This window comes from Protopterus annectens, chromosome 7.part1, assembly GCF_019279795.1.
Source record: "Protopterus annectens isolate FY-2018-M chromosome 7.part1, PAN1.0, whole genome shotgun sequence".
NCBI classification, from domain to species: Eukaryota; Metazoa; Chordata; order Ceratodontiformes; family Protopteridae; genus Protopterus; species Protopterus annectens.
In genome coordinates, this window is record NC_056740.1 from 300,780,892 (window position 1) to 300,808,689 (window position 27,798).

Consider the following 27,798-nt stretch of genomic DNA (forward strand, 5'->3'; position numbering starts at 1 on the left):
CAGATAGGTTCAGTACTAACTTTACCCCCCTCTCACCCCCTAGAGGGCCCATCTCTATACCGGAAGAATGCAAAGTTCCTGTAATCATGGCTGCACAGGTAAAAAACACACTCTCCAAACCCAAGAATACAGCATCCATGGGACCTGACAATATCCCAGGCTGCATTCTACATGAACTACAGAACAAACTGGCACATCACCTAAGTACCATGTTCAATCATAGCCTCACCTCAGGCTTTGTGCCCATTGAATGGTGCACCGTGATGGTTATCCCACTCCACAAAGGGGGAGCCATGACGGACCCTGGGAACTAGAGCCCCATAAGCCTGATGATCCTGGTCTGCAAGGCCATGGAACGTATCATCATGGAACTCATAAAGACATTGGTATCTCCAAACTCTGGACCCCACCCAGTTCGGGTTTGTAAAAGGCAGATCTTGTCTCTTAAAGCTGATAGACTTCTTTGAATTAGTCACCAAAGCCATAGATGAGGGTAAGGTGGTTCACACAGCTTATCTAGATCTCTCCAAGGTTTCAACACCATCCCCCACTCTGGAATTATAGATAAGCTCACTAAACTAGATATAAATCCCTATGTCACAAGATGGGTTGCCAACGGGCTCATGGACAGAACCCATACTGTGAAAGTAGCAGACTCCAAATCCGACTTCAGACCAGTGACAAGTGGAGTATCACAGGGTTCAGTCCTGGGTCCTCTCCTGATTGGTATTTACTTCTCTGAAGTACAGGCTAACACAGGTCTTTGGCTAACAGTCTTTGCAGATAACTGCAAACTGGGAGCCATAATCGAAACTCCTAACAATGTGGACATCCTACAAAAGGGCCTCACTGAGACAGATGTCTGGTGTCAAAGCCATGGCATGAAGCTCAATGCCAAAAAGTGCATTGTCATCCCCTTTGGTAAAAACTCTGTACCCATGAACTACCACATAGGTGGTAGTCTACTTAACACTGAAGGTGTGATAAGAGACTTTGGGACAAAGGTGGACAGTAGTCTCTCCTTTGATAATCACATCACCACAGTGGTCAGGAAATCCTTCTACATGGCACACCTCATCACAAAAGGTTTCTCATCCAGAAAAAAAGAGGTCATTGTTCCCCTCTACTCACCACCCATTAGACCCATTATAGAGTACAGCGCCTCTTTTGGTATGTACCTCACTAGACATCTACAACAACTGGAGAGGCCACAGAAATACCTCACAAAGAGGATTACTGGCCTCAAATAGATGCCCTATGTAAACCGTCTAAAAAAACTCCAGCTTTACTCAATCGCATATCGCCTACTGAGAGGCAATCTCTGCCTAACATACAAAGCTATGTCAAACCCAGTGCCGCTAATCATGCTCCACTTAAAGAAATCCCAACCCTCCAAGCTACACGCTGTAGGCACCTAAAACTTGTCACCACAATAAACAGAACATGCTGAAGGGATAGATTCCTGTCCCAGAGACTTCCCATACTCTGGAACAGACTACCTATCTATGTCAAACAGAGCTCCTCATTAGCACTCTTCAAGAAAAATCTTAATGATTGGATGGGAAATAGGAAATTTACCCCAGAGATCACTTCTGTGGCTCTGCTCGACAGGGGCACAGGAAAATAATTTTCTTGGGTGGCAAAAGCCAGGGTTCCTTTTTGGCTATGCTTGTATAGGCCCTAGGGCCAATAGCCTAGTACCTACCTATGAACCTATGAAAATGAAAATAAGCTAGCAGAGAATCATGTTGATCTCTTGACAAACATTAGACTGACTGCTGACAGATCAAAAACTCCTGCCAAAGCAACTTTTACCATTGGAGGTAAGTTTTAAAGAGGGTATACCCCCATGTAGGAGACAAGTCTTTTAAAGGGGTACACCACATGTGGGGAATGCCCCCCAACACACACACACACCAAACTTAAATATGCTTACTCTGAATTTGCACAACACTGAAGAAAAAAGAAAACTCCACATTCACTAAAAGTTATTTTGTCAGTATTCCCCTGATACTGCATATCAGCATTTGACTTAAAAGCTGTTGGTAGACTAACATGTTCCCAACCAGACAGGAACCCTTTAAATAAACAATAATTAGTGCTTTCATTTTCAGTAAAGGTAATGACTTCATCTCTCTTTCTGTCTCTGCTGTCTAGGTGAATTTCTTGGCAATTAGATGTCAAGCACGTAATACCTTGGTTATGATTGGAGATGCCGTCACTGTTCTCTGTATTAATATGCTGCTTTAGCACTGCGCAGTTTTTATTTTTTTCATTTCAGAAAGAGTTATTTATGGCTGGATTAGTGTTATAACTGCAAAATGATTGTATAAAACTGCTTACACCTGCAGAAGGCCATCTTTATTTTAGGAACAAGTACTGCTAAATTGTTACCCAGATGTGCAACTATAATTAGGAAATGGTAATGAGAGACTATCAAGTCATTGTCAAAGTCATTGCATAAATGAACTGATAATGATAATGGATAGTCCTTGTACTGCTATCTACAAAATAGTACTCAGCATATTACACACACACAGACACACACACACAGACACACACACACACACACAGACACACACAGACACACACACACACACACACACACACACACACACACACACACACACACACACACACACACACACACACACACACACACACCTGCACACACATAACTTCTAAAATAAACATGATTGCTGAAACTAAAAAGTGGCAAGTAGTAATCAGTGCTTCATCATGCAGAGCTCCTGTCTTGGTTGATCCGGGGGAATGTACTCTCATGTTTCATAAGTCCATGCCAGCATTCCTTTTTTTTTTCATTTTACAGTCATCACAGACCCTGCATGCTGCATCTAATGATCTTTCTTTGTTTCTGTCTGTGGAGTAAATGTTTTGGTTGAGATAAGTCAAGAACATCCACCATTCCAAAGACACCAGCAGCAGATGCCTACTGCAGTACTGTTCAGCATTTAAAACAATTACGATTAGAAAGAAATCACAATAAGAAGGGAGGCGGAGACTATGTATTTACACTATTTACAGGTGCCTGTCTGATCTGCAAGACAGAGCAGCCTTCTGGGATATCAGACAGTGGAAAAAAATATCTGCCAAAACAGAACAAATACATCTCCAAAGGTGAAGAAATATATCTGGTTTCAGCAAATCTGTATTTGGAACTACAACAGTATAATTCGCAGTGAAAATCTGCCACAGCTGTATCCACCAGGAATAATCCCATTAAAAAGGAATCTTCCAGAAAACTGGAAGCTTTGGATCAGCAATTTAATGTATTCTGTCTGCTGCTTTACTGAATGCTGCTGGAGAAGAAGTCATAACTTTATATAATGCATTCAATTTCACTGGATAAGAGAAAGGCATAACAGAAGTACTCAGAGAAAAATTTAGTATCTCCTATCAAAAAAATTCAGTATCTACTTTTAGCTCAAAAATAATTTGTCATTGATTAGATGTATGTCAGCTGACATTAGTGGCTTAATTTACTCCCAATACATTGATATTGTTCTGCTAAAAACACTTTCAGCAAACATGACTTTGCCCTTTTGTTTAAATCTCGTCCATAAATTTTGATATCTGACTATATTCAGTCAGCAATCTTTGATTTTCTTTCCTTACAATGACAATTCTGTTGTTTCATTGCTTATAAACCTCATTCCCTGAGTTGCAAGCCATGTAGTTTTGGTTTGAATTTTTATGACTTTTGATTTATGTTTTCTCCTTCAAAACTAATAAAATACTGTTGAATAATTGGTTAATTTATATCTAGGCTTCAAAAGTGTTTTTTTTTTATCATAATGTCTGTGACGCCCGTGCCCTGGCCCAGCAGTCAAGGAGCCTCAATCCTCACCACTAACACCAGAGAGGGCATCTCATATATGAAGGAAAGGATAACAAATACACACAGTAAAGTGCAATTTCCCTTAAGAGCACACAGAGATCACAGTCAGTCAGGGGCTGGTTGCTTCTTTGCTCTCCAGGTCCCCAATAAAGACTCCCCACTGCCACAGCTATAGGGTCCAGATCTCAGCCTAGCAGGGCAAGCTAAAACCTCCAGCACCCTCTCTGTAGAACCAGTGCTTCATGTCCCTGCCCAAGTAGCTGACACATACACCCTTTGAGATAAGAGTTTATACAACCCCACAGACACTCCTGGGAAAGGCTGGCACAGGTTCTTCAGCTGTGCCCCTATTACCCAGCCTATACGGTAGTACCACCTGCCACCACTCAGCTAATATTTATCAACTACTCAAAGGCCCTTAAAAGGGTGCCCAATTATTACTGTGTAATATTATTATCCAATTGGTAGTATAACTAAACAGTCAAGGCTTATTAGAGTGACTTGGTACAGTCATCACTATAAACATGCAATATACTCTAGAGTTTAAATTATCTCTACACAAAACAGCCACAGTTGAAAGATTTTAAAATATTTAATAATAAATAATAAAAACACAAGACAATACTTCTTACTAAACAGTTCTAATCAAGAGTTCAGAGATCACAGAGAAATGCTTAAAATAATTCAGTAGTACAGTTCTGACATCACATAAAACACTTAGTCTAATCTTTCTAGTTTCTAGCTATTACTAAGAGAAAACACAAATCTAAGATAAACTTACATCTAGAGCAAGACAGTGCTGATGAGTTGGATGGTCAAGACAAAAATGCTTAATCCTCTATGGTTCTCTCTGTTTAAATTGAAATTGCAGTTCTGATTCACATTACATCATTCTTCACACTTTCCTGAGATTGCCAGGCTACACATTACATCATTCTTCACACTTGGGTTCCCAGGCTAACAGAAACTGCATTTACATTCTTAACATCTCCTTTTGTTATCTTGCAGCTGGTCAGGAAACAGAGCAATAAAAATGCATTTGCATGTTTAAATCTAGCAATTTAACTCTTGGTTAAAACAATAGCAAGAAATCCTTCATCTAGACCCTTTGGCACCACTGTCTACATCAAAGGGTCACCACATGCTTTACTTTGGTCAGTAGTGCACTGTTGTCACATTTATTTCCAGTTCCACATGGAACAGTATTTCTTTACACTTAAGACAACAAGCCTGTAGTTTACATTCATATTTACAAATGACAGAATTATCTGCAAAATTCTATCTGGCTACATAGCCGGCCTTAGGCATAGGCCAACTAGGCAGGTGCCTAGGGCGCCGCTCTAGTAAGGGCGCTTGTCCAGCATTTATTTGGTGTAGGTAGACTAGGATGGGGACACCTGGTGGTGTGGTGGGGGTTGCCATGGAGCCCTTTTGCCTAGAGCACCAGTTGACCTGTCTGGCTAGGCTGACTGCCTTCACATCCCCCTGGAGAACTCAAGCTAGTTTTTCAAGTGACCCTTGGGAAACGCTGCTTGAGAGGGTTAGGTCTATCTGAGTGTACCTTATCTCATTCCCTGTCTTGAGAACCCATCTGCATTGGTATTGCTAATCCCACTGTGGTGCTACACTGACATATCATATGCTTGCAACTGCAGGCTCCATCTTAGTAACTTGGCATTTTGCTGGCTGGCTATGTTCAACCATGTTAGGGGGTTGTAATCTGTCATAACAGTGAATTTCCTTCCATACAGATAAGGCTGAAATTTCTGCAGTGCCCACACTATGGCTAGACATTCCTTTTCTACAGCTGCATAGCATTCCTCCCTGGGTTGGAGTGTATGACTGAGATAAACCACTGGGTGCTCTTCCCCATCTGAAGAAATCTGGCTAAGTACAGCCCCCACCCCATGGTTTGAAGCATCCACCTGCACAACAAATTCGTAGCTGTAATCTGGACTGGCTAACACAGGGGGTCTTCCAAAAGCTTCTTTAAGCTTCTGGAATGCCTGCTCACATGCTTGGGTCCACACTACCTTATTTGGCCTGTTCTTCCTTGTCAGGTCAGTGAGGGGAGCAGATATGGTACTATAACTGGGGACGAACTTTCTGTAGTACCCTGCTTTCACTAAAAATACCCTCACCTGCTTTTTGGTAACAGGTGCAGGCTATGCCTGAATGGCTTCCACTTCGGCAGGTTCTGGCCTTATCTTACCACTCCCCACTCTATGTCCTAGGTAGGCAACCTCTGCCAAATCCACCTGACATTTGCTCGACTTAATGTCAACCCTGCCCTCTGTAGTCTGCCCAGCACCTCCCTGACATGCTGAAGATGCTGTGGCCAGGAATGGCTGTAGATGGCAATATCATCTAGGTAAGCAAGCACAAACCCTCCTAGCCCTACTAGGATATGATCTACCAGCCTTTGGAAAGTCACTGGGGCATTCTTCATCCCAAAGGGCATCTTTGTGAACTCATACAAGCCAAAAGGAGTCACAAAGGCTGACTTCTTTCTAGCACCCGGAGTCAAGGGCACCTGCCAGTAACCCTTGGTAAGATCAGTGGTTGTAAGATACTTAACCCCACCCAGCTGCTCTAGGGCCTCATCTGTCCTAGGCATGGGGTAAGCATCTGGCTCTGTGTGACTATTTAATTTCCTGTAGTCCACACAGAACCTGGTGTTGCCATCCTTCTTTGGCACCAGCACCACTGGGGAAACCCAGGGACTGTTGGACTCTTGAATCACCCCTAGTTCCAACATCTCCTGTACCTCCACCCTCAGAATCTGTTTGACTCTCTTAGGCACTCTATAAGGGGCCTGCCTAATAGGCCTTTGGGGTCCTGTTTCCACCTGGTGCTGTCCCAGGTGGGTGCACCCTGGTTTCCCAGTGAACATGTCCTGAAATTCCTGCAACACTGCTTGGATTTCTCGATCCTGGGTACCAGATAGCTGCTGGGACATTGATACCCCTTCCACCGAGGTGTCAGCCCAAGCCTCACTGAAGAGATCAGTCATCAGATCTCCCTCAGACTCCTCCTGCAATCCACTGCAAATGTTCAGCACAAGGGCCTCCCTATCATGGTAAGGTTTCATCATGTTACCATGGTACAATTTGTGCCCCTGCCATCTGCCTAGCAATTCCACCATGTAGTTCATAGGTTCATAGGTAGGTACTAGGCTGTTGGCCCTAGGGCCTATATAAGTCTAGCCAAATGGTACCCTGGCTTTTGCCACCCAAAAAATTATTTTCCTGTGCCCCTGCCAAACAGAGCCACAGAAGTGATCCCCTGGGTGAATTTCCTGTCTCCCATCCAATCATCAAGATTGTTCTTGAAGAGTGCTAATGAGGAGCTTTGCTTGATATAGATAGGTAGTTAACTTTACTTAACTTTCTTACCACTTTGTAGGGACCCTCCCAAGCTGTTTGCAGCTTGTTGTGTCTGACAGGAATGAGAACCATTACCTGCTGCCCCACAGCATACTCTGTAGCTCAAACACTCCTGCCATACCATGCCTTTTTCTGTTGTTGGGCTTCTGCCAGGTTCTCTTGAGCCAAGCCCATGAGTTCCCTGAGCCTGGTCCTGAGGTTTAGGATGTATGCCACAACAGACTCCTTATCATCCCAGTCATCTCAAAATAAATCTAGAGGTTCCCTCACCATATGCCCATACAGCAACTCAAAGGGTGAAAAAAATGTGGATTCCTGGAGAACCTCTCTGTAAGCAAACAACAGATGGGGCAGATATTTGCCCCACTCCCTCTTAAACTGATCTGCAAATGCCCATAGCATGGACTTGATTGTAGAGTTTAACCACTCAATAAGACCATTAGTCTGGGGATGGTAGGGGGTGGTCTTCATGTGCTTCAACCCAAAGGACTTCCACAGGCAAGCCAGTAGGTCTGACATGAAATTGGCACCTCTGTCAGTCAGTATTTCTTTTGGGAAACCTACCCTACTGAAAATCTCTAACAAAGCATTTGCCACCTTCTCTGCCTCAATGTTGGACAAAGCCACTGCCTCAGGGTATAGTGTAGCATAATCCACTACCACTAGGATATACCTTTTCCCTGTGGAACTTTGGGTACTCAGAGGGCCCACAATATCCATAGCTACCCTCTGAAATGGCTCCTCAATCACAGGCAAAGGCATCAAAGGAGCTCTCACCTTGTCTCCTGCCTTGCTTACCGTTTGGCACTTTTCACAGGTCCTGCAGTACCCTGTTACATCTCTGGAAATTCCAGGCCAATAGAAGTGCTGCATAATATGCCTCTTTGTACATTTTATGCCCATATAACCTGCAAAAATAATATCATGGGCTATGACAAGAAATGCCACACAGTAGGCTCTAGGAACTACCAACTGCTGTATTCTCTCACCTTCTAGCCCTTCCTCAGGAGTCCACTCTCTATATAGTAACCCTTTGTCCCAGTATACAGATTCCCCCTTTCCTTGAGAATCAGGTGCCTCCGTAGCTACCTGCCTCAGGCCTTGCAATGTAGGGTCTGAGAACTGAGCCTGTCTCAACTCTCTCATTGTAATTCTTTCCAGCTCCCCTTCCACAGGAAGTCTGGCATCCTCTGAGAGTGGTGCCTCACTGTCAGCCTGGGTACTACTACTCACCTCTACCTTTGCAGTAACTCAGTCCAAGGGACCATCAGTATCCACAAGCAGCTGTGGCTCACATTCAGTCTCACTGCTACAGAGTAGTTCCCTCCCTGAAGTAACCACCTCACCATTCCTGGCTGCAAGTATGCAGTCTGTCTGGGTCTCCCCCAGGCTACCAGACCCACATGCTTGTCTCTTAGCCTGACTGCGTGTAACTGCTTAAGCACATGGTACTGCCTCATTCAAATCCTTCCCGCTCAGGACATCTGCAGGATGGTAGTTTAGTAACCCTGTTGTCTCAAGACAACCTACTATTGGCATTTTGTCTTTTCCACTTACTGGCTCCCTCACCTTTTTTTCCTCACCTTGCCTCCATGGACACCTGTATGCCACATGGCCCCACTGGTTGCATTCAAAACATTTAACCCTAGCTCCTGGATGTGTACCTGGATTTGTGGCTTCCCCTGCTACTGGCAGATTCTGTTGGGGCAGTCTGTGGTGCCCACCATGGGTTCCTTTAGACCCATGAGCAGCACTAGGGTCCCCTTCCTGTGCATGGCTGCCCTGCTTGCCAGGTATAGGTCTCCTTTCTTCCCCAACTCATCTGAAGTAGTACATTGTCTATCAGCTAACCAGATCCTCATGTCCTCAGGCAAAGTGCTAAGGGCTTGTTCCCTCACCAAAAGGTCTGCCAGCCCTTTAAAAGTGGTAATCTGACATCCACTCACCTACCTGTGGAAATAAGTGCTCAGTTCAGCAACATATTCACACACACTTTCATCTGCCTTGCGTCTATGCTCACGAAACATTTTCCTATACGTTTCAGGAGTTAGCTTAAAAAACTCTAATAGACAATTTTTTACAGCAGTATAATCAAGACATGCAATATCAGACATTTTAGAAAATACAGATACAGCTTTACCATAGAGTAAGGGGGTCAGGAACCGTTGGTCAACACTATAATGTTTGCATACCCTCTCAAACATATGAATGAAACTATCAAAATTATCCCCCTCTTTAAACTGCAGAAAAAATTTACTGACCTGTTGTGCTTCTGGGGTCCAGTTACTTCCTTCCCCATTACCTCCATGACTCTGGCAAAGAGTCATCATTTCTCTCTTATGCTTCCTTTGCCTCTCCTTTTCCTCAGCTTCTGTCTCCAAATGCATGGCCTCCAACTCAAGTCTCTTTAGCTCCAGATGGAGTTTTAAGTCATCTGCAGAAAGTTTATGCTGTCTATTCTCCAAGGGTATTATATCTCCACTGCTGGTCTGATTGTCCTCCAGGTTGCTGTTTTCTGATGCAGCTGTAACCAAGGCTACAATTAGGTCTGCCTTCATCAGGTTTCCATGCACCAGTCCCCTAGCCTGGCACATCTCTGCCAGCTGGCTCCTTGTCAGCTTTCCATACCTCTCTGCTGACATGCTGCCTGCTCACCCTGACTAACTAAGCTAACAAAAGAAATAAAACAATTGTGATCTGAACTCTGAGTATTCACTGTGTGGCTGTTTTAGAGCACAAAACATCTTCAAAGCTCACTGTACACAAGCTACAGTTATTCACTCTACCCACACCACTAGAAGCATATTAGTATTATTGCCAACCAATTAATATGTGATGTGGATATCCCATCTCTGCCAAACAATTAATATGTGATGCCCGTGCCCTAGCCCAGCAATCAAGGAGCCTCAATCCTCACCACTAACACCAGAGAGGGCATCTCATATATGAAGGAAAGGATAACAAATACACACAGTAAAGTGCAATTTCCCTTAACAGCAGACATAGATCACAGTCAGTCTGGGGCTGGTTGCTCCCTTGCTCTCCAAGTCCCCAATAAGACCCCCACTGGCACAGCTATAGAGTCCAGATCTCAGCCTAGCTGGGCAAGCAAAAACCTCCAGCACCCTCTCTGTCCAACCAGTGCTTCGTGTCCCTGCCCAAATAGCTGACACACGCACACTTTGAGATAAGAGTTTATACAACCACACAGACACTCCTGGGAAAGGCTTGCACAGGTTCTCCAGCTGTGCCCCTATTACCCAGACTATACAGTAGTACCACCTGCCACCACCCAGCTAATATTTATCAGCTACTCAAAGGCCCTTAAAAGGGTGTCCAATTATTACTGTGTAATATTATTATCCAGTTGGTAGTATAACTAAACAGTCAAGGCTTATTAAAGTGACTTGGTACAGTAATCACTATAAACATGCAATGTACTCTAGAGCTTAAATTATCTCTATACAAAACAGCCACAGTTGAAAGGTTTAAAAATATTTAATAATAAATAATAAAAACATAAGACAATACTTCTTACCTGAATCTTGCCTGAATCTCCTTGCGTTCTGACTGTGCTTCTCAAACATTTTGGAAATATAGAGTATATTTCAGAGCATTTACTATAACTGTAATTGCCTTAATATTGCTACAACTCAAGTGCTCAAGGTTGCACTGCATCTGAAGTGTTTGTATGTTTTAGCTGCTTTTCTGTATATATAGACTTCTCTGTATATGCAGACTAGCTACTTATTCTGCTGTGTTACTTCCTCTTAAATCGTTTTTCAGTTGTGCACTTGCCTTGCTTCATTTAAAAAAGTTTAAATTGCTAATTTTGTAGAGTTTTAATTGCATTTACTGTCTAGGACTACACACTCAAGTGTGTTAACCTTTTCTGTGTTTATTTACTGTATTATTGCATTGTTTAGCCTGTTTCAACAAAAACAAAAATACTATCTTGTTTGCTTGTTTCCCACCTTTTCTAGCCAGTACATATCCCAAGCTTTGCTTGTCTCAGGACTTTATTTTTTGTGCTCAGAGCTATCCAGACCTTGCATTGGGGGAGGGAAGTCCTACTGCCTACCAGTGGGACTGGTGAGCATTGTGCTGCCTGTCTGACGCTGGAGGAGTGGTTTCTAGTTCTGAAATTGTAATTGTATTGGCCTTTTGGGCTGATTTCTATCCCTTTCAACTTTCTGGCTTAAAAACGTGTGTGTTTGCACATTTTTCACATTGTGCAGCACTGCGAGGCTACAGTTAAACTAGTTCAGGTGCCAGAAAGTCTGCTCTTCAAATTTTCCCTTAGAACTAGCTGGTTTCTCAGTAGTAGCACTAAAATCTGGACCCCTGTGACTAGCACTTGCTCTAGAACCTGCTGGAAAGCACTAGGAAGCCTGAAACAGATACAAGCACTCAGCTCTCCTTGTCAATAAGGAGAAATTAATCATAGGCACTAAACAGCCTATAATTGCAAAGTACCTTGCACAGGTAAGGGAAAACAGCTCTTAAACTTTACATAAAAGCACCTAAACAGGCATGCCCAAGGGTCAGCTTCCGGTGATTTCTCCTGTCCACCTGGTGAATCTGTGCATACTGGGGCAATGCGGCAACTGCCTCATGTACACAGACAATCCTCTCCTCCTACCACCCAACACTACAACCTGCGAGAGATGCACTTACATAGCCAAACTGGAAGCAAAGCTCTCTCCAGCCAAAATTGTGCTAGACAGTCAAGAGGAGAAGGTTAACACCTGCATCACACCTCAAGCAACTCATAGCCCTTCAAAACCCACACCATCAACACCCACACATAGCAACACTAAACCCACATATGTGGAGGCCCTTAACATTAACCTGCCCAAGCAACAAGGACCTCCGAAATGCAAACAAACACCAGTCACAACCAAAGTGACACATAGCTCACAACACCAGTGTGCCACCCAACAACAGCCCCTAAGGCAAGACAATGTACCCAACACTTTAGTCATACGTGACTCTATAGTCAGGCACACTGATGTCCCACTCACCAGACTGAACAAGGAGAAAATTACAGTCAGCTTCCTGTTGGGTGCCAGGATCCGCCACATAACGCATGCACTCAAGTCACTCCACAACAAGTACAAATACGACTCTGTCATTGTCCATGCTGGAGTGAATGACTTGAGACGTACCTCCCTGGACTACATGAAAAGAGATATGGAAGAGCTCTTGGATCATGTGACCCAGGCAGGTATGACCCTAGCCCTGAGTAGCATCCTGCCTTCGCCCAGAATTATACCACAGTATAAGAATAAAATGATTGACTTCAACAATTGGCTAAGCTTCTGGTGTCATTCAAAGGGGATCCAGTATTTGTCTGCCTGGGAAGATATGCTCGACAAACCATGATGCTTTGCCAGAGATGTTCTGCACCTGTCACCCCTGGGATTCAGGTTACTGGCTAAAGCTCTTGCCACCCCTGTAGTGCCTTTTTTAAGCAAGGTTCAAAGGATAAAACCACCACCATAACAGATAGAAGCAGGCAAAATCTGAAGGTAATGCTACTCAATGCTAGAAGTGTAAACCTCAAAATGCACTCTCTCGAGGCACTCCTAAAAATGGAGAACATCGATATCTATGCAGTAACTGAGACCTGGTCCAATGCTCCAGAGAGCACCCCTGCAATACCTGGCTACAATTCTTACCACACTTTTCGGCCACAAAACCACGACCAAAACACTAAAGGTGGAGGAGTGTCCATATTCACCAAGGATATTCACACCTCCAGGCTAGTTGCCCAACACAATGCATCTGAAATTCTCCAGGTGCAACTAACATTAGGTAAGACTGCAATCCAAATTGTAGCTTGCTACAGATCCCCAACCATGCCCCAAGATTGTCACTACACCTTTCTAAACATACTGGAAAATATTAAGATACAACCAAACACCCTAATAATGGGTGATTTCAACTACCATGCCATTAATTGGGAAAACTATTCAGGTACCAACTCCTTTTCCCAACGGTTCATGGAATTCATAAATTCCAGCGCCCTGGATCAACTAATCCATTGTCCCACCAGGGGCTCCAATATCCTAGACCTGGTCATTACCAACATGGGAGATAGATGCTCCACACCAGTGGTCACCCCCTCATTGGTCAGGTCTGACCATAAGCAAATCACCCTTGACATCCACATCCCACCCCCACCCCCCAGTAAGGAAACCTCCTTAAAAAACTTCTCCAAAGCCAACTTCAAGCTACTGAAGTCAGAAGTGACAAACTTCACAACACCCACACAGATGGGATCTGGAAGTTCGACTGCAGAATCCTACACTAAGGCACTGTATGAGCACATCCACTCATGCATGAATCGTGCCATCCCAAATAGAACCAAGATGCTCTTCTCCAAAAAAAGGAAGCCAATCTGGTGGTCCCCTGCTATAAACAAACTATACAACAAAAGGAAGAAACTGTTGCAAAAAAGAGGAAAATCCCAGGATGCAAAAAACTCCCTCACCAGCCTCAGTAAGAAGCTGAGATCCCTCATAAAATCCTGAAAAGCTAGTTACAAAAATAAAATTGCCAAAAATTCGAAAGACAACCACAAGGCATTCTATAGTTATGTCAAGAATCTAAATGGCAATGCTCAGATCTGCTCTGAGTTACAACAGAATGGCATTAAATATACTGATCCCAAGGATATTGCCAATATCCTGGCAGATTGATTCAGTGCCAACTTCACCCCACTCTCACCCCCTAAAGGGCCCATCTCAATACCAAAAGATTGCCAAATTCCGATAATCACAGCCACACAGGTAGAAACCGCACTCTCCAAAGTTAAGAATACAGCATCCATGGGACCAGATGACATCCCAGGCTATGTACTACATGAACTACAAATTGAACTGGCACCTCACCCAAGTGTCATGTTTAATCATAGCCTCACCTCAGGTTTCGTGCCCACTGAGTGGCGCACAGCTACAGTTATCCCGCTCCACAAGGGAGGATCCGCCTTGGATCCCGGGAACTACCATCCCATCAGTCTGACAAGCCTGATTTGCAATGGCATGGAACGCATTATCATGGAACTTATAAACAAAGACATTGGCAACCTTCAAACACTGGACCCCACCCATTTTGGGTTTGTGAAGGGCCGATCTTCTCTCCTGAATCTGATTGACTTCTTCTAATCAGTCTCCAGAGCTGTGGACGAGGGTAAGGCAGTCCACACAGCCTATCTGGACCTTGCCAAGGCCTTTGACACCATTCCCCACTCTGGAATTATAGATAAACTTACTAAGCTGGGCATAAATCCCTACGTCACTCGATGGGTTGCTAACTGGCTTACTGACAGAACCCTGACAGTAAAAGTAGATGACTCCAAATCCAGCTCCAGACAAGTGACAAGTGGAGTACCTCAGGGTTCAGTCCTGGGACCACTCTTGTTTGGCATCTACTTCTCTGAAGTACAGGCCAACACTAAGGGACTCTGGCTAACAAAGTTTGCAGATGACTGCAAACTGGGAGCCATTATTGAATCCCCAAATGATGTGGATATTCTACAAAAGAGCCTTACAGAAACAGATGCCTGGTGCCAGAGCCATGGGCTCAAGCTTAATGCCAAGAAATGTACAGTTATCCCCTTTGGAATAAAACATGTACCCATGAATTACCACATAGGTGGCAGGACACTAAACATCGAAAGTGTGATGAGAGACTTAGGGACACAGGTGGACAGTGGTCTCACTTTCAATAACCACATTGCCACAACAGTCAGGAAATCCTTCTATGTGGCACACCTCATCACTAAGGGCTTTTCATCCAGAAAAAAGGAGGTCATTGTCCCACTGTACTCATCCCTCATTAGACCCATTATTGAGTATAATGCCCCGTTTGGTATGTACCTCACAAGACATCTGCAACAGCTGGAAAGGCCACAGAAATACCTCACTAAAAGAATCACAGGCCTAAAGCAGATGCCATATACTGACCGTCTAAAAAAACTCCAGCTATACTCTGTGGCATATCGTCTACTCAGAGGCGATCTCTGCTTAACATACAAGGTCATGTCAAACCCTGAGCTGTTGGACATGCTCCACTTAAAGAAATCCCAGTCCCTCAGAGCCACATGCTCCAGGGATATAAACCTTGTCATCACAATGAATAAAACATGCTGGAAGGATAGTTTCCTGACCCAGAGACTCCCCATACTCTGGAATAGACTGCCCATACATATCAAGCAGCGCGCCTCATTGGCCTTCTTCAAAAGGAACCTTGATGATTGGATGGGAGATAGGAAATTCACCCCGGGGATCATGTCAGGGGCCTGGAGAAGTAAATATTGTGGGAAGAAATATCCAGGGAATTGTTATGGCTAGGCTTGCATAGGCCCTAGGGCCGATAGCCTAGTACCAACCTATGAACCTATGAATCTATGAACACAGTGCTAGTCAAGAGTTCAGAGATCACAGAGAAATACTTAAAATAATTCAGTAGTACAGTTCTGACATCACAGAAAAACACTTAGTCCTATCTTTCTAGTGTCTAGCTATTACTAAGAGAAAACACAAATCTAAGATAAACTTACATCTAGAATAAGACAGTGCTGACGAGTTGGATGGTCAAGACAAAAATGCTTAATCCTCTATGGCTCTCTCTGTTTAAATTGAAATTGCAGTTCTGATTCACATTACATCATTCTTCACACTTCCTTGGGTTCCCAGGCTAACAGAAACTGCATTTACATTCTTAATATCTCCTTTTGTTATCTTGCAGCTGGTCAGGAAACAGAGCAATAAAAATGCATTTGCATGTTTAAATCTAGCAATTTAACCCTTGGTTAAAACAATAGCAAGAAATCATTCATCTAGACCCTTTGGCACCACTGTCTATATCAAAGGGTCACCACATGCTTTACTTTGGTCAGTAGAGTGCACTGTTGTCACATTTATTTCCAGTTCCACATGGAACAGTATTTCTTTACACTTAAGACAACAAGCCTGTAGTTTACATTCATATTTACAAATGACAGAATTATCTGCAAAAATCTGTCTGGCTAGGCTGGCAGCCTTCACAATGTCATTGAAATAAAAAATGGTTCAAATTATGTCTGTTGCAGTTTTTATTCTTGTTATTTTTAATATGTTGCAATACATTCTATGTTTTACTGCATTATTTCTCAGGAGCTTTTCTCCCTTATTGCTGAAAAGGAGTAATGTCTATTAATATTTTTTTTTAAGTAAATAATCAAATAAAGAGCAAACAAATACAGTAAATAAATAAACAAATAAATACTTTGTGGTAATGAAATAAATCTGATTATTTTAGATTCATGTCAAGGAATCAAAGACCAGTCTATCTTATTTCTGAGCTGTAAAACAAAATTAACAGAATCCATGTACTACAAAAAATGCCACAGTGGAAACACTAAAGCAAGCCCCAAGCACTTGCATAATACATACAGTATACAACAAAAACAACAAAATCCAAATCAGCCATGAACACCATATAATAACTCCATTGTCACATAGCCGAGAAAAAACACTAGCTAATTGTCTTTAAATCACAGTTTGTTTTCAATTTAAGTGAACAAATACACACTTTGAAGCAGAAGTGCTTTGCATCTGGTGGCTTTCATTAAACAAAATAGAGGGAGAATCACAAAATGGCTTCAAAAACACTACTTGCTTTTAGCTTATAGTTCATAGGTTCATAGGTGTGTACTAGGCTAACGGCCCTGGAGCCTGTATAAGCCAAGCCCAAGAAGATTCCCTGGCATCATGCCGCCCAGAGTTAGTTCCCAGTGCCCCTGTCAAGCAAAGCCACTGAAGTGATCCCGGGGTGAACTTCCTATCCACTAGTCAAGATTTCTTTTAAAGAGGGCCAGTGAAGTGCTCTGCTTGACGTGAATGGGAAGTTTGTTCCAGAGTATGGGAAGTCTCTGGTTTAGGAACCTGTCCCTCCAGCATGTTCTGTTTATTGTGGTAATGAGGTTTAGGTCCCTGTAGCCTGTGGCATGGAGGGATTGGGATTTCTTTAGGTGTAGCATATCTAGCAGCTCTGGGTCAGACATGGCTTTGTAGGTCACACAGAGATCGCCTCTAAGTAGGCGATAAGAGTATAGCTGGAGTTTTTTGAGTCTGTCCGTATAGGGCATGTGTCCAAGGCCTAAGATCCTCTTAGTGAGGTATTTCTGTGGCCTTTCCAGTTGTTGTATGTGTCTAGTGAGGTACATACCAAATGGGGCATTGTATTCTATAAGAGGCCTAATGAGGGGCGAGTTGAGAAGGATTATGACTTCTTTCTTCCTGGATGAGAAACCTTTTGTAATGAGATGTGCCACATAGAAGGACTTTCTGACTACAGTGACAATGTGGTTATCAGAGGAGATGTTGCTGTCAACCTGTGTCCCCAGGTCTCTTATCACACCTTCAGTGTTTAGTGGACTACCGCCTATGTGGTAGTTCATGGGTACCGAATTTTTCCCAAAGGGAATGACAATGCACTTTTTGGCATTGAGCTTAAGGCCATGGTTCTGGCAGCAGTCACTGGTGTCAGTGAGGCCTTTTTGTAGAATGTCTACATCAGTTGGAGAATCAATAATGGCTCCCAGTTTGTAATGATTTGTGAACTTGGTCAGTCAGAGTCCCGTTGTGTTGGCTTGAACTTCAGTGAAGTAGATGCCAAACAGGAGAGGACCTAGGACCTATCTCTACACCACTTGTAACTGGTCAGTAGTCAGATTTGGAGTCGTGAGCCAGTTGACAACCCATCTTATGACATAAGGGTTTATGCCTAGTTTAGTGAGTCTATTTATGATTCCTGAGTGAGGGATGGTGTTGAAGGCCTTGGCAAGATTTAGGTAGGCTGTGTGAGCTACCTTGCCCTCATCCACAGCTCTGGTGACAGACTCGAAGAAGTCTATCAGGTTGAGCAGGCATGATCTACCTTTCACAAACCCAAACTGTGTGGGGTCCAGAGTTTGGAGATCCCCTATGTCCTAATTTATAAGGTCCATGATGATTCACTGCATAGCCTTACATATCAGACTTGTTAGACTAATGGGGCGGTAGTTCCCAGTTTCTGTAGTCACTCCCCCTTTGTGGAGTGGTATGACTGTAGCAGTGCACCATTCGGTATGAACAAAGCCTGAAATGAGGCTGTGATTGAACAGGGTACTCAGGTGTGGTGCCAGTTCACTTTGTAATTCATGTAGAGCACAGCCAGGGATATTATCAGGTCCCATGAAAGCTGTATTCATGGCTTTGGACAGTGCATTTTTTACCTGTGTGGCCCTGATAATAGGGACTTGGCATTCCTCAGGTATTGTGATAGGCCCTGTAGGGGGTGAAAGGGGGGTAGGGTTCACACTGAACCTGTCGGCCAGTATGTTGGCAATATCAGTTGGTTCTGTATATGTATTGCCGTTGTGCTGTAACTCAGAGCAGGGCTGAGTATTGCCATGTAGATTCTTGACATAACTATAGAATGCCTTGTGGTTGTCTTTAGAATCTGCAGCAATTTTGTTTTCATAGCTAGCTTTAGAGGATTTGATGGTGGATCTCAGTTTTCTGCTGAGGCTAACAAGGGAGTTTTTTATTTCTCTGTTTTTCAGACATTTAATTTACTTCTCCTTACTTCTGTTATGCAGATATTTCGCAATAACATACGAGTTGTGTTAACAACCTTGGTGTTGGAGTTGCTTTCATTATGTGAAAAATGATCATATATTATTTCAAAGTCAGAAGTTTATTTCACTATGAAATTTAGGATAATTTCAGCTATGTTTCAATGGTTTGTTTTATACAGATTTACAAAGTTCTATATCAAAGCACAGGGGGGGTTGGGAGGTTGGCCCAGTGGTTAAGGTGTTTGCCTTACAAACACAAAGTACAGGGTTTAAGTTTCACAAGGGATAACTAGCTAGGCTTAAAATGGCTCACAAGGTCAGTTAGCCTACTACTAATCTATGAACCTATGAACCTAAAGTTTTAGGGTTGGGAGGGTGGCCTAATGGTTAAGGTGTTTGCCTTACAAACACAAGGTGCAGGGTTTGAGTCTCACAAGGGATAATTGGCTAGGCTTAAAATGTCTCGCAAGGGCAGTTAGCTTAGTACTAACCTATGAATAAATAGATGAAGTCCTAATAGCTTTGTCTTCAGGACAATTCACACTCAGTGTTAATGGGAATTTACTTTTCTACTTCAATACTTTATGTTTTCAATGTTGGCATTTCGATGTTCAGCTTTATGTATTGTCCTAGTAATTTTCAGAAAAATAATGTATGCACTTGTAGTATAACTTTCTCATGCATCATTTTTATGTTTCAGTAATCACAATAAAAAGCTTAAAGGATGATATATAGTATAAACAAAGTACAAGCACCAAATTCCCAGCGCAGAGTACCTCAATTAGGGCTGCAAGATGTATATATAATTGTAGTCAGACACAAAGAATATTCCAAATAGCAGCAACTTTAATCCAACACAGCAGCAACAGTACGTAGGAACAAATACACACGTTTGTCACAACTTCTTCAGAATGACTACACAGCCTAGGAATAACATTTAAATACACTAATTAAATTCAAATTGACCTATGAGAACCATTTACTTTGAATAAATTAATTAATTACAAAGTGTATATATTAAAAACCAAAGTCATTTTAAAAATATTAAAAACTTTAGAAACATTGTTACTTTGTTTATACAATACAGAATAAACTCATAAATACATAAAAAATTATTTGATTGTGTTAATGAAAATTTATGTACATAATAGTGAATTATATGACTTGTTAACATCAGAAAAATTCACTATTATGTACATAAATTTACATAAATTTTCATTAACACAATCAAATAATTTTTTATGTATTTATGAGTTTATTCTGTATTGTATAAACAAAGTAACAATGTTTCTAAAGTTTTTAATATTTTTAAAATGACTTTGGTTTTTAATATATACACTTTGTAATTAATTAATTTATTCAAAGTAAATGGTTCTCATAGGTCAGTTTGAATTTAATTAGTGTATTTAAATGTTATTCTAGGCTGTGTAGTCATTCTGAAGAAGTTGTGACAACGCAGGTGTATTTGTTCACGCACTGTTGCTGCTGTGTTGGATTAAAGTTGCTGCTATTTGGAATATTCTTTGTGTCTGACTACAATTATATATACATCTTGCAGCCCTAATTGAGGTACTCTGTGCTGGGAATTTGGTGCTTGTACTTTGTTTATCAGTTCATTTTTGCACCATCCATTCACCTTTTATGATATATAGTATGCCAGACTTCTGTCATATCTGTGCTACTGTTGTATAGGATAACTGCAAAAAAATTACTTGAATTTCTAAAAAGCAGTGTAGATTTGGTGACATAATTTTATTAAATGTAACATACTAGGTACTAAGTATTATAAAATACATGCAGAGGCCTTAATTCTACTAGTAAGATTCTATACGCATTTTACCTCCCTCTTGTTCAGCGCAGATACTCATCTTCCCTTATCACACGATTACCTCTTCTGTCTCCTCATATGAGGATACTCTCCCCTGAATGTTCAGCGCAGATACTCATCTTCCCTTATCACACGATTACCTCTTCTGTCTCCTCATATGAGGATACTCTCCCCTGTATTGGTCCTAGGTGATGAGGAATAGTCATAACTCTTGAATGAAGGTTATTAACTTGATTGCCTCCTCTCACCCTCCCCATGCCATTGCGTATGGTTCATCTGTATGTATTTCCATATGGCTGCCATGGATGATTATTTTGAGAAGCTCTGCAGGCTTCAGTTCCCCTACCAGTCAGCCCTGCATGAAGTAAAGCTCACATTTTCTCCCTCAAGAATAAAGAGCAGATCAACAACTGCTTATTATCACCTCTCCTGATCATCTCTTGTCTGCTTGCCAAATTTGTGCTCCTAGCACTGTAGATGAATGCTCTTCTCCTGCACCAAAAAGCTAAAGGAATCTGGAGCAACATACTCTAGTAACATAATACTAAATTCACCCGTGCACAATTGTTCTAATTTGGCTGTACCACCTCCAGAGGGCACTGTAAGTTATGCAAATGATACATTTACTGTGGCAATACAATTTATTTTATAATTACAGTATATGTTTTTTTACCCCTTATGACTCACTGCTGTACTAAAATAGTCAATGTGTAAAGTACAGGTACAGGTAAGAACATTTAATTATTCTGCAATGCAGCTTTACTGGATAAATATAAAACATTTCTGTATTATGAATAAGTAGGATAGGCTGCCTTAATTGAGTTTGGTAGCACCACCTTTTCACTGCTGTAGTACTAAGTTAAAGTTGAAAACTAAAACAAAAGTTAATGATAATAATTACATAAACATGTTTTCATGAGTGCTAGTATCTAGTACTTAACATTTACAGAAGTCACTGCACTCTGCGGTCTATAAACTGTACACAGCTTCTTTCAGCATTCTACAGACTTGAAGAGGCGTTAAGTGACCGTCTTAAAAAAAGGATGCGTTGTAAAATATAGCAGTGTAATATAAGAGATAGCCATTGTTCATTCTCTAGTCAATTAATTAAATAATTTCAGAGTCATTGTAGGGGAGCTGAAGCCTATCCCAGTATTTAACGGGCAGAAGGCAGAGAAACTAGTCCTAAATGAAGTAGTGTTGTATTGTGAGGCATACAAGCACACGCCTACCTGCATGTGTTTACACACACGAACACACACACACGCACACAAACATGCACACATACAGATTGCGATGTGGGAGGAAACAGAAGTAGCCCATGGAAACCCACACTAAGACATTGAAAACATGCTTACTCTACACAGAATGCACCTCATCTGAGAATCAAGCTGGAAGATCAAGTATTGTGAGGCAACAGTGGAAAATGCTGAACCACTGCACCACTCTATTTAAAAAAAATAATAATAATCATTCTTAATTATAACTGCTTCTGTGATAATAGTTAATTTTATATCCTTTAGTATAGATTTTCTTTTTGTCTTCTCCCAAAGCAGATGTACTTTAGTACAGCATTATATTACTCCATTAAGTACTTAAGCTGTTACTATCTAAATACAGAATGTCAGAAAAACAGTCGTACCATAATGGCGCATTCTTCTCTGTAGCTTTACAAGTTACAGACTAGAATAATATGGTGGAAGAGGATGGAACCCTGCTGAAATATAAACACGACAAGCTCGACTCTGGTATATATATTCACGACACCCTTGAGTAAAATAATAAAATAGATTTCTTTATTCACGTTAAGCGCTTTCAGCTGTCCCCAGCCTTCATCAGAACAAATAATCTCTCCAACATCAGCGTTTAAATACCTATCTAGTTATCTCCTTAATTAGTAAATTAGTAAAAAAACCGCCAAAAAACATTTTAACTATTTAAAAAGACATGATAACAAATTCCATTGTTGTCAAATTCAGCTGAATCCTACATCTATATCACTACTGGAATTGTAAATACAAAAGACATAGTCATTTAAAAATTATTGCATAAACGATAAAAATATACATTTAAAATTAAATTTTTGTAACATCCATTATTCACTTCTAGGAAATATCATGTTGCCCCAAGCTTGTGTATATACCCTTAGATTCAAATATTTCATAATGATATGTTGATCCGTGTCTCAGATATGAAATTCATAATATTTGATTTTTAAAACAATTTATTCCAAGGCTAAAAAAGGTTTTAAACTAATGAAATCATTAAGACCCGGAGGTCTTGTGGAATCCGTCAGGATTTGCCACTTGCTTTCACATAGTGCTAACTTTGTTTTCCAATCACCTCCAAATGGTGTGTGTTCCACCTGTTCTATGATAGAAAAAAGAAAACTATGGTCAACCCCTTTGTCTAAGATGTGTCTGCATAGTGCATTCTTGGTGTCACCCTTCCCTATTCTATACTGGTGTTCATAAATCCTTCTATTTAGTTGTCTCTCAGTTTTTCCGATGTAGTGGGCGTTGCATACTATACAGATGGCCACATAGACCACCTGTCTACTTTTACAATTCCCCTTTTTTGATTTGATGATGGTGTGACATGTATCATTTATCTTGATTATTTTGCTTGTGTTGATGTATTTGCATTGTTTGCAGTTACCACATTTTGTGGTCCCTTTGTCTATATCCCCCTGCAATCTGATGTAACCTTCTTTTTGCAATAATCTCTTTATGTTGGGAGCTGTTTTAAAAACAGTTCTGGGTCTGGTACCCAAAATTTGCTCCTTGTCTATGATCGTCAGGGTTTTCCAATGCCTGTCCAATATTTCTTGGATCAAATAAGTTTTAGGGGAGTACATGAGTACACATACCCTACCACCAGGGGTATGGAGGGTATCTTCTTTGGTAATGGGTTCAAATGTGCCCAATAATGGAAGATATTTTTTACCCCATTCCCGGGTAACGTATTTGATGACCCCTTCCACCATTTTTTCCGGGTAGGCTCTCATGATGAACATGTCCTTGATAATATCCATTTCTGTTTCCACCATGTGTTGGTTGGAGGTCATCCTTGCCACCCGGATACATTGACCTTTGACTATGTTACTGAAGATGTAAGGAGGATGGTTACTGCTGTAATGAACATAGTCGTTGGAAATTGTTGGTTTTCTGTAGATTCTAGAAGAAAATCCACTATCATTTTTGGTTAATAGGACGTCTAGGAACGACATTTCTTCATAGCTGTAATCAAAAGTGAATTGAAGAAAATCCACTGTCTGGTTGAGGAAACTCATGAATTCCAACAGCTTATCCTCCGATGCCCTCCACAGAATGAAAATATCGTCTAGGTATCTGACGTATAGGGCGATGTTACTGTAGTGAGGGCTGTTGAAGATATATTCAGATTCCCATTCTGCCAGGACCAAATTCGCAAAGATGGGGGCACACGCCGCTCCCATCGCAACACCCCTGGTCTGTCTGAAATATTCTCCTTGGTGTAAGATGTAGTTGTAATCCAACACTAGTGACATCATGTCACACAGGAGACAGACTATTACTGCCTATTGAAAAAAATGTTGTTAGGCATTGCTTTGCATTTTACATATTTTTGCATATTTTTCTTCATTAAAATAACACTGTTCAGAGCTTAGTATTGCAGTCAGCTACACGTTCATTGTATTAGTGCCGTTGTACAAGGAAATGTCAGTAATAAGGCAAACGTTTGCTGATAATTAATCATATGTGTGTTACAAACACAGCATACCAGCTACACGTTCATTGTATTGGTGCTGTTGTACAAGGAAATGTCAGTAATAAGGCAAACGTTTGTTAACAGTTAATCATATATGTGTTACAAACACAGCATACCAGCTACACGTTCATTGTATTAGTGCTGTTGTACAAGGAAATGTCTGTAATAAGGCAAACGATTGTTAACAGTTAATCATATATGTGTTACAAACACAGCATACCAGCTACACGTTCATTGTATTAGTGCTGTTGTACAAGGAAATGTCTGTAATAAGGCAAACGTTTGTTAACAGTTAATCATATATGTGTTACAAACACAGCATACCAGCTACACGTTCATTGTATTAGTGCCGTTGTACAAGGAAATGTCAGTAATAAGGCAAACATTTGTTGACAGTTAATTATATGTGTGTTACAAACACAACACACTGTTACATTCTTATGCTGCTTAGTACGTGCTTTTTATGATAAATAAAATGTTGTTGTGTCTTTTGGCTTATCCCGGTTAGGGGTCGTCACAGCGGAACTCCGGTCCACTAACATTTGGTAGTGGATTTTTACGTGCCGAGTTACCAGCCCTGATGCACAACCTTCAATGAAGGCACGCCCATTCATGCATGTCTCCACACAGAAGACGCTCTAGCTGAGAATAGAATGCGACAACATTTTGCTGTGAGGCGACAATGCTACCGCAGCACCACTACCGCAGGTAACTGCCATAAATATACAAAAAGCACAGCAAAATATACATGCTGTAGGCGCTGGTCTAAACTCAAACCACCTTATAAAAAATGTTTTATATAGCAACTAGCAAGTGAAGAAAATTCTTACTGAATGGTTACCCTGAAAGCGGGCACCAGTTTTTCTTTGAATGCTAGATGTCTTTCAAGCAGATACAAATAGTTCTAAATTGCTTCTGATAACATGGCTGCACGTTATTTACTATATGCAATGGGATTTTGTCTATGTAGAAATAGTTTAGACTTTTTAGTTAAAATATCAGGCTTATTTTGCATGAAAAGATTCACAGGCTAAAAAAGATGCATGGCCTGTTTTTGTCAGTATATATTTATGCAGAATTATCATAAGGCATTATTCCTAATTTTTATACAGATGATCAGAGTTGTCTCTCCTCTTTCTTTTTAGGCCCACTAATACCTTTGAAATTTGGAGAACAATAACCAAAACAAAGATAATTAAAGAAAATAAGAAAAGTACTTTAGTTCTCTGTACTGTGACTGCTCATTTCTGCTTTGTTTCAGAATGCAGCTGTCATCCAGAAGGAACACAAACAATACAATGCAATGAGCAGTCAGGGGAATGTTTGTGCAGAGAAGGTATTGCAGGTATGCATTGTGACAAGTGTGCCCGTGGTTATCATGGTACCTTTCCCAGATGTTTCCCCTGCCACCAGTGCTTTACACAATGGGAACAGGTGATACTCGACCTACACAGACAGCTGGAGACACTGAAGAAGACAATGGCTGAGATACTGGAGAATGGCCTAGACCTTGGTGTGGACAACAAGCGACTTAAGGAAATAGAAGACAAGCTGAATGAAATTCAGCAGCAGATCGGTGGTGTGCGAGACTGGAATACCACACAGTCACTGGAGCATGTCAGAAAACTGGCAGATAGTCTCAGGTATTGCATGCTTCTCACGCTTTTCTTCATTTGGTTAGCTTAATTTATTGATTAGTTAAAATCAATACTGTCTATAAACTACAGGCTGGATTGTTGGAACTTAGTAGCTATAGTTGTAAAGAAAGCAAACTCATTCTTGGTGCAGGGTAAAAGTAAAAAGGATACAGCAGTATTCTGGGATTTTAGTAGAATGAATTATATTGTGCTGGAGGAAATGGAAAACAACAAGTTGGTAGACTGGGAGAAAAATCAAAATAAGTAATCAAGCAATGGGAATGGGTCAGGGATATAGTATTCAGGGCCATAGATAAGGGTGTAAGGAAGTGTAAAGGCTCCAGCATAGAGATGGAAGAGGTTCAAAGGGATCTGGCTGCTTTCAGGAGGACAGAGTATAAGAACCACATGGGCTGCCTCTCAGTGTCTTCAGAAATTTGATAAGTATTTTGGCAGGCTCAATGACAGATATCCGCAGCAAAGCTAGTGCAGCAAGGCTAGTACATCGGTCCCAGTGGCAAAGGACTACAAGTTTTATATCCTCGTAAAAATGAGGTGCTAAACAGCTGTTGAACTGCAGGTCTGTTAGCGCAACATGAAGAGTAGGAAAAGTCATGGAAAAAATCTTATTAAAAACGTAAAACACAAAACTCATCACTAGACGGGACTATATCTGTTCCACACATACATCTCATATACTACTGTTTATGTGGGCACTGCCCGACAACCTCACAAGTTATATATACTAACTCCACCCTTGCACTTGAGTGAACAAAAGGAAATAAGGTAGAATTATACTATAGATGATGAGCTAAAACTCGGTTATAGCATAATTCAATCAAGTTAATCATAAATGATTTGTGCAGAAAAACATGCAGGCAACATAACCTACAGGCAACCAAATAAAAGATAACCATTTATAGTGAACATTTTATAGATGTAAATATATATATATATGGTATACATGGATTTGGTCATACGGCTAAATGTCGAACACAACATGTTTGAAAGCAGAACGTCGGTTCCGCATAATAGCGAATGCAATTATGTCGAAATGCCAAACACCCCCCCCTTTTTGACCCATGGTAGCGCTTGTTTAGGTGGTAGAGCAGTTGGAAATGTCGAATTCTGAATTTTGTATGACATTCCGACCATTCAATACCTAAATCTTCGACATATGAGTTCAAAGAAAACCCTGTTCGACATTCTGTTGTCGACCAATTCCATGTAAACCTACATATATATATATATATATATATATATATATATATATATATATATATATATTTATTTTTAATTTGTGTATTTATATATAAATATTGATATATATATTTTTGTTTTTACATACATGTGTGTGTGTGTGTGTGTATATATATATATATATATATATATATATATATATTATATATATATATATATATCTATATATATATATATATATATATATATTATATATATATATCTATATATATATACATGCAAATATAAATATATATGTATACATACACACATGTACACGATTGCATGGTTACAAATCAAAACAGTCAAAGGCTTATCACGGTGTGAATAACAGTGAATGCTGAAATTATTGAGTGCTCATATGAGCGAATGTAATAGTATTGAGCCAAAAGCTTGAACACCCATAATATTGGAAAGAATGGTATTTTTATTTTGCAGGATAGTGGCACAGTGGAGATTGGGATATTGTTCCTTTCCCCATTGTGGTGTGA

At 40.9% G+C, this 27,798-nt stretch overlaps 1 protein-coding gene across 4 annotated transcripts in view; it reads left to right on the plus strand.

Annotated features, from left to right (window-relative positions):
* The window catches only part of LOC122807740 (laminin subunit beta-1-like), a 2,263,691-nt gene that overhangs the window by 1,726,550 nt on the left and 509,343 nt on the right, over positions 1-27,798 (plus strand). For all 4 annotated transcript variants that reach the window (XM_044078727.1, XM_044078725.1, XM_044078726.1 and 1 more), the window contains one exon: positions 25,693-26,074. In XM_044078727.1, coding sequence (XP_043934662.1) covers positions 25,693-26,074 — 382 coding nt within the window. The remainder of the gene's footprint in view (positions 1-25,692; positions 26,075-27,798) is intronic.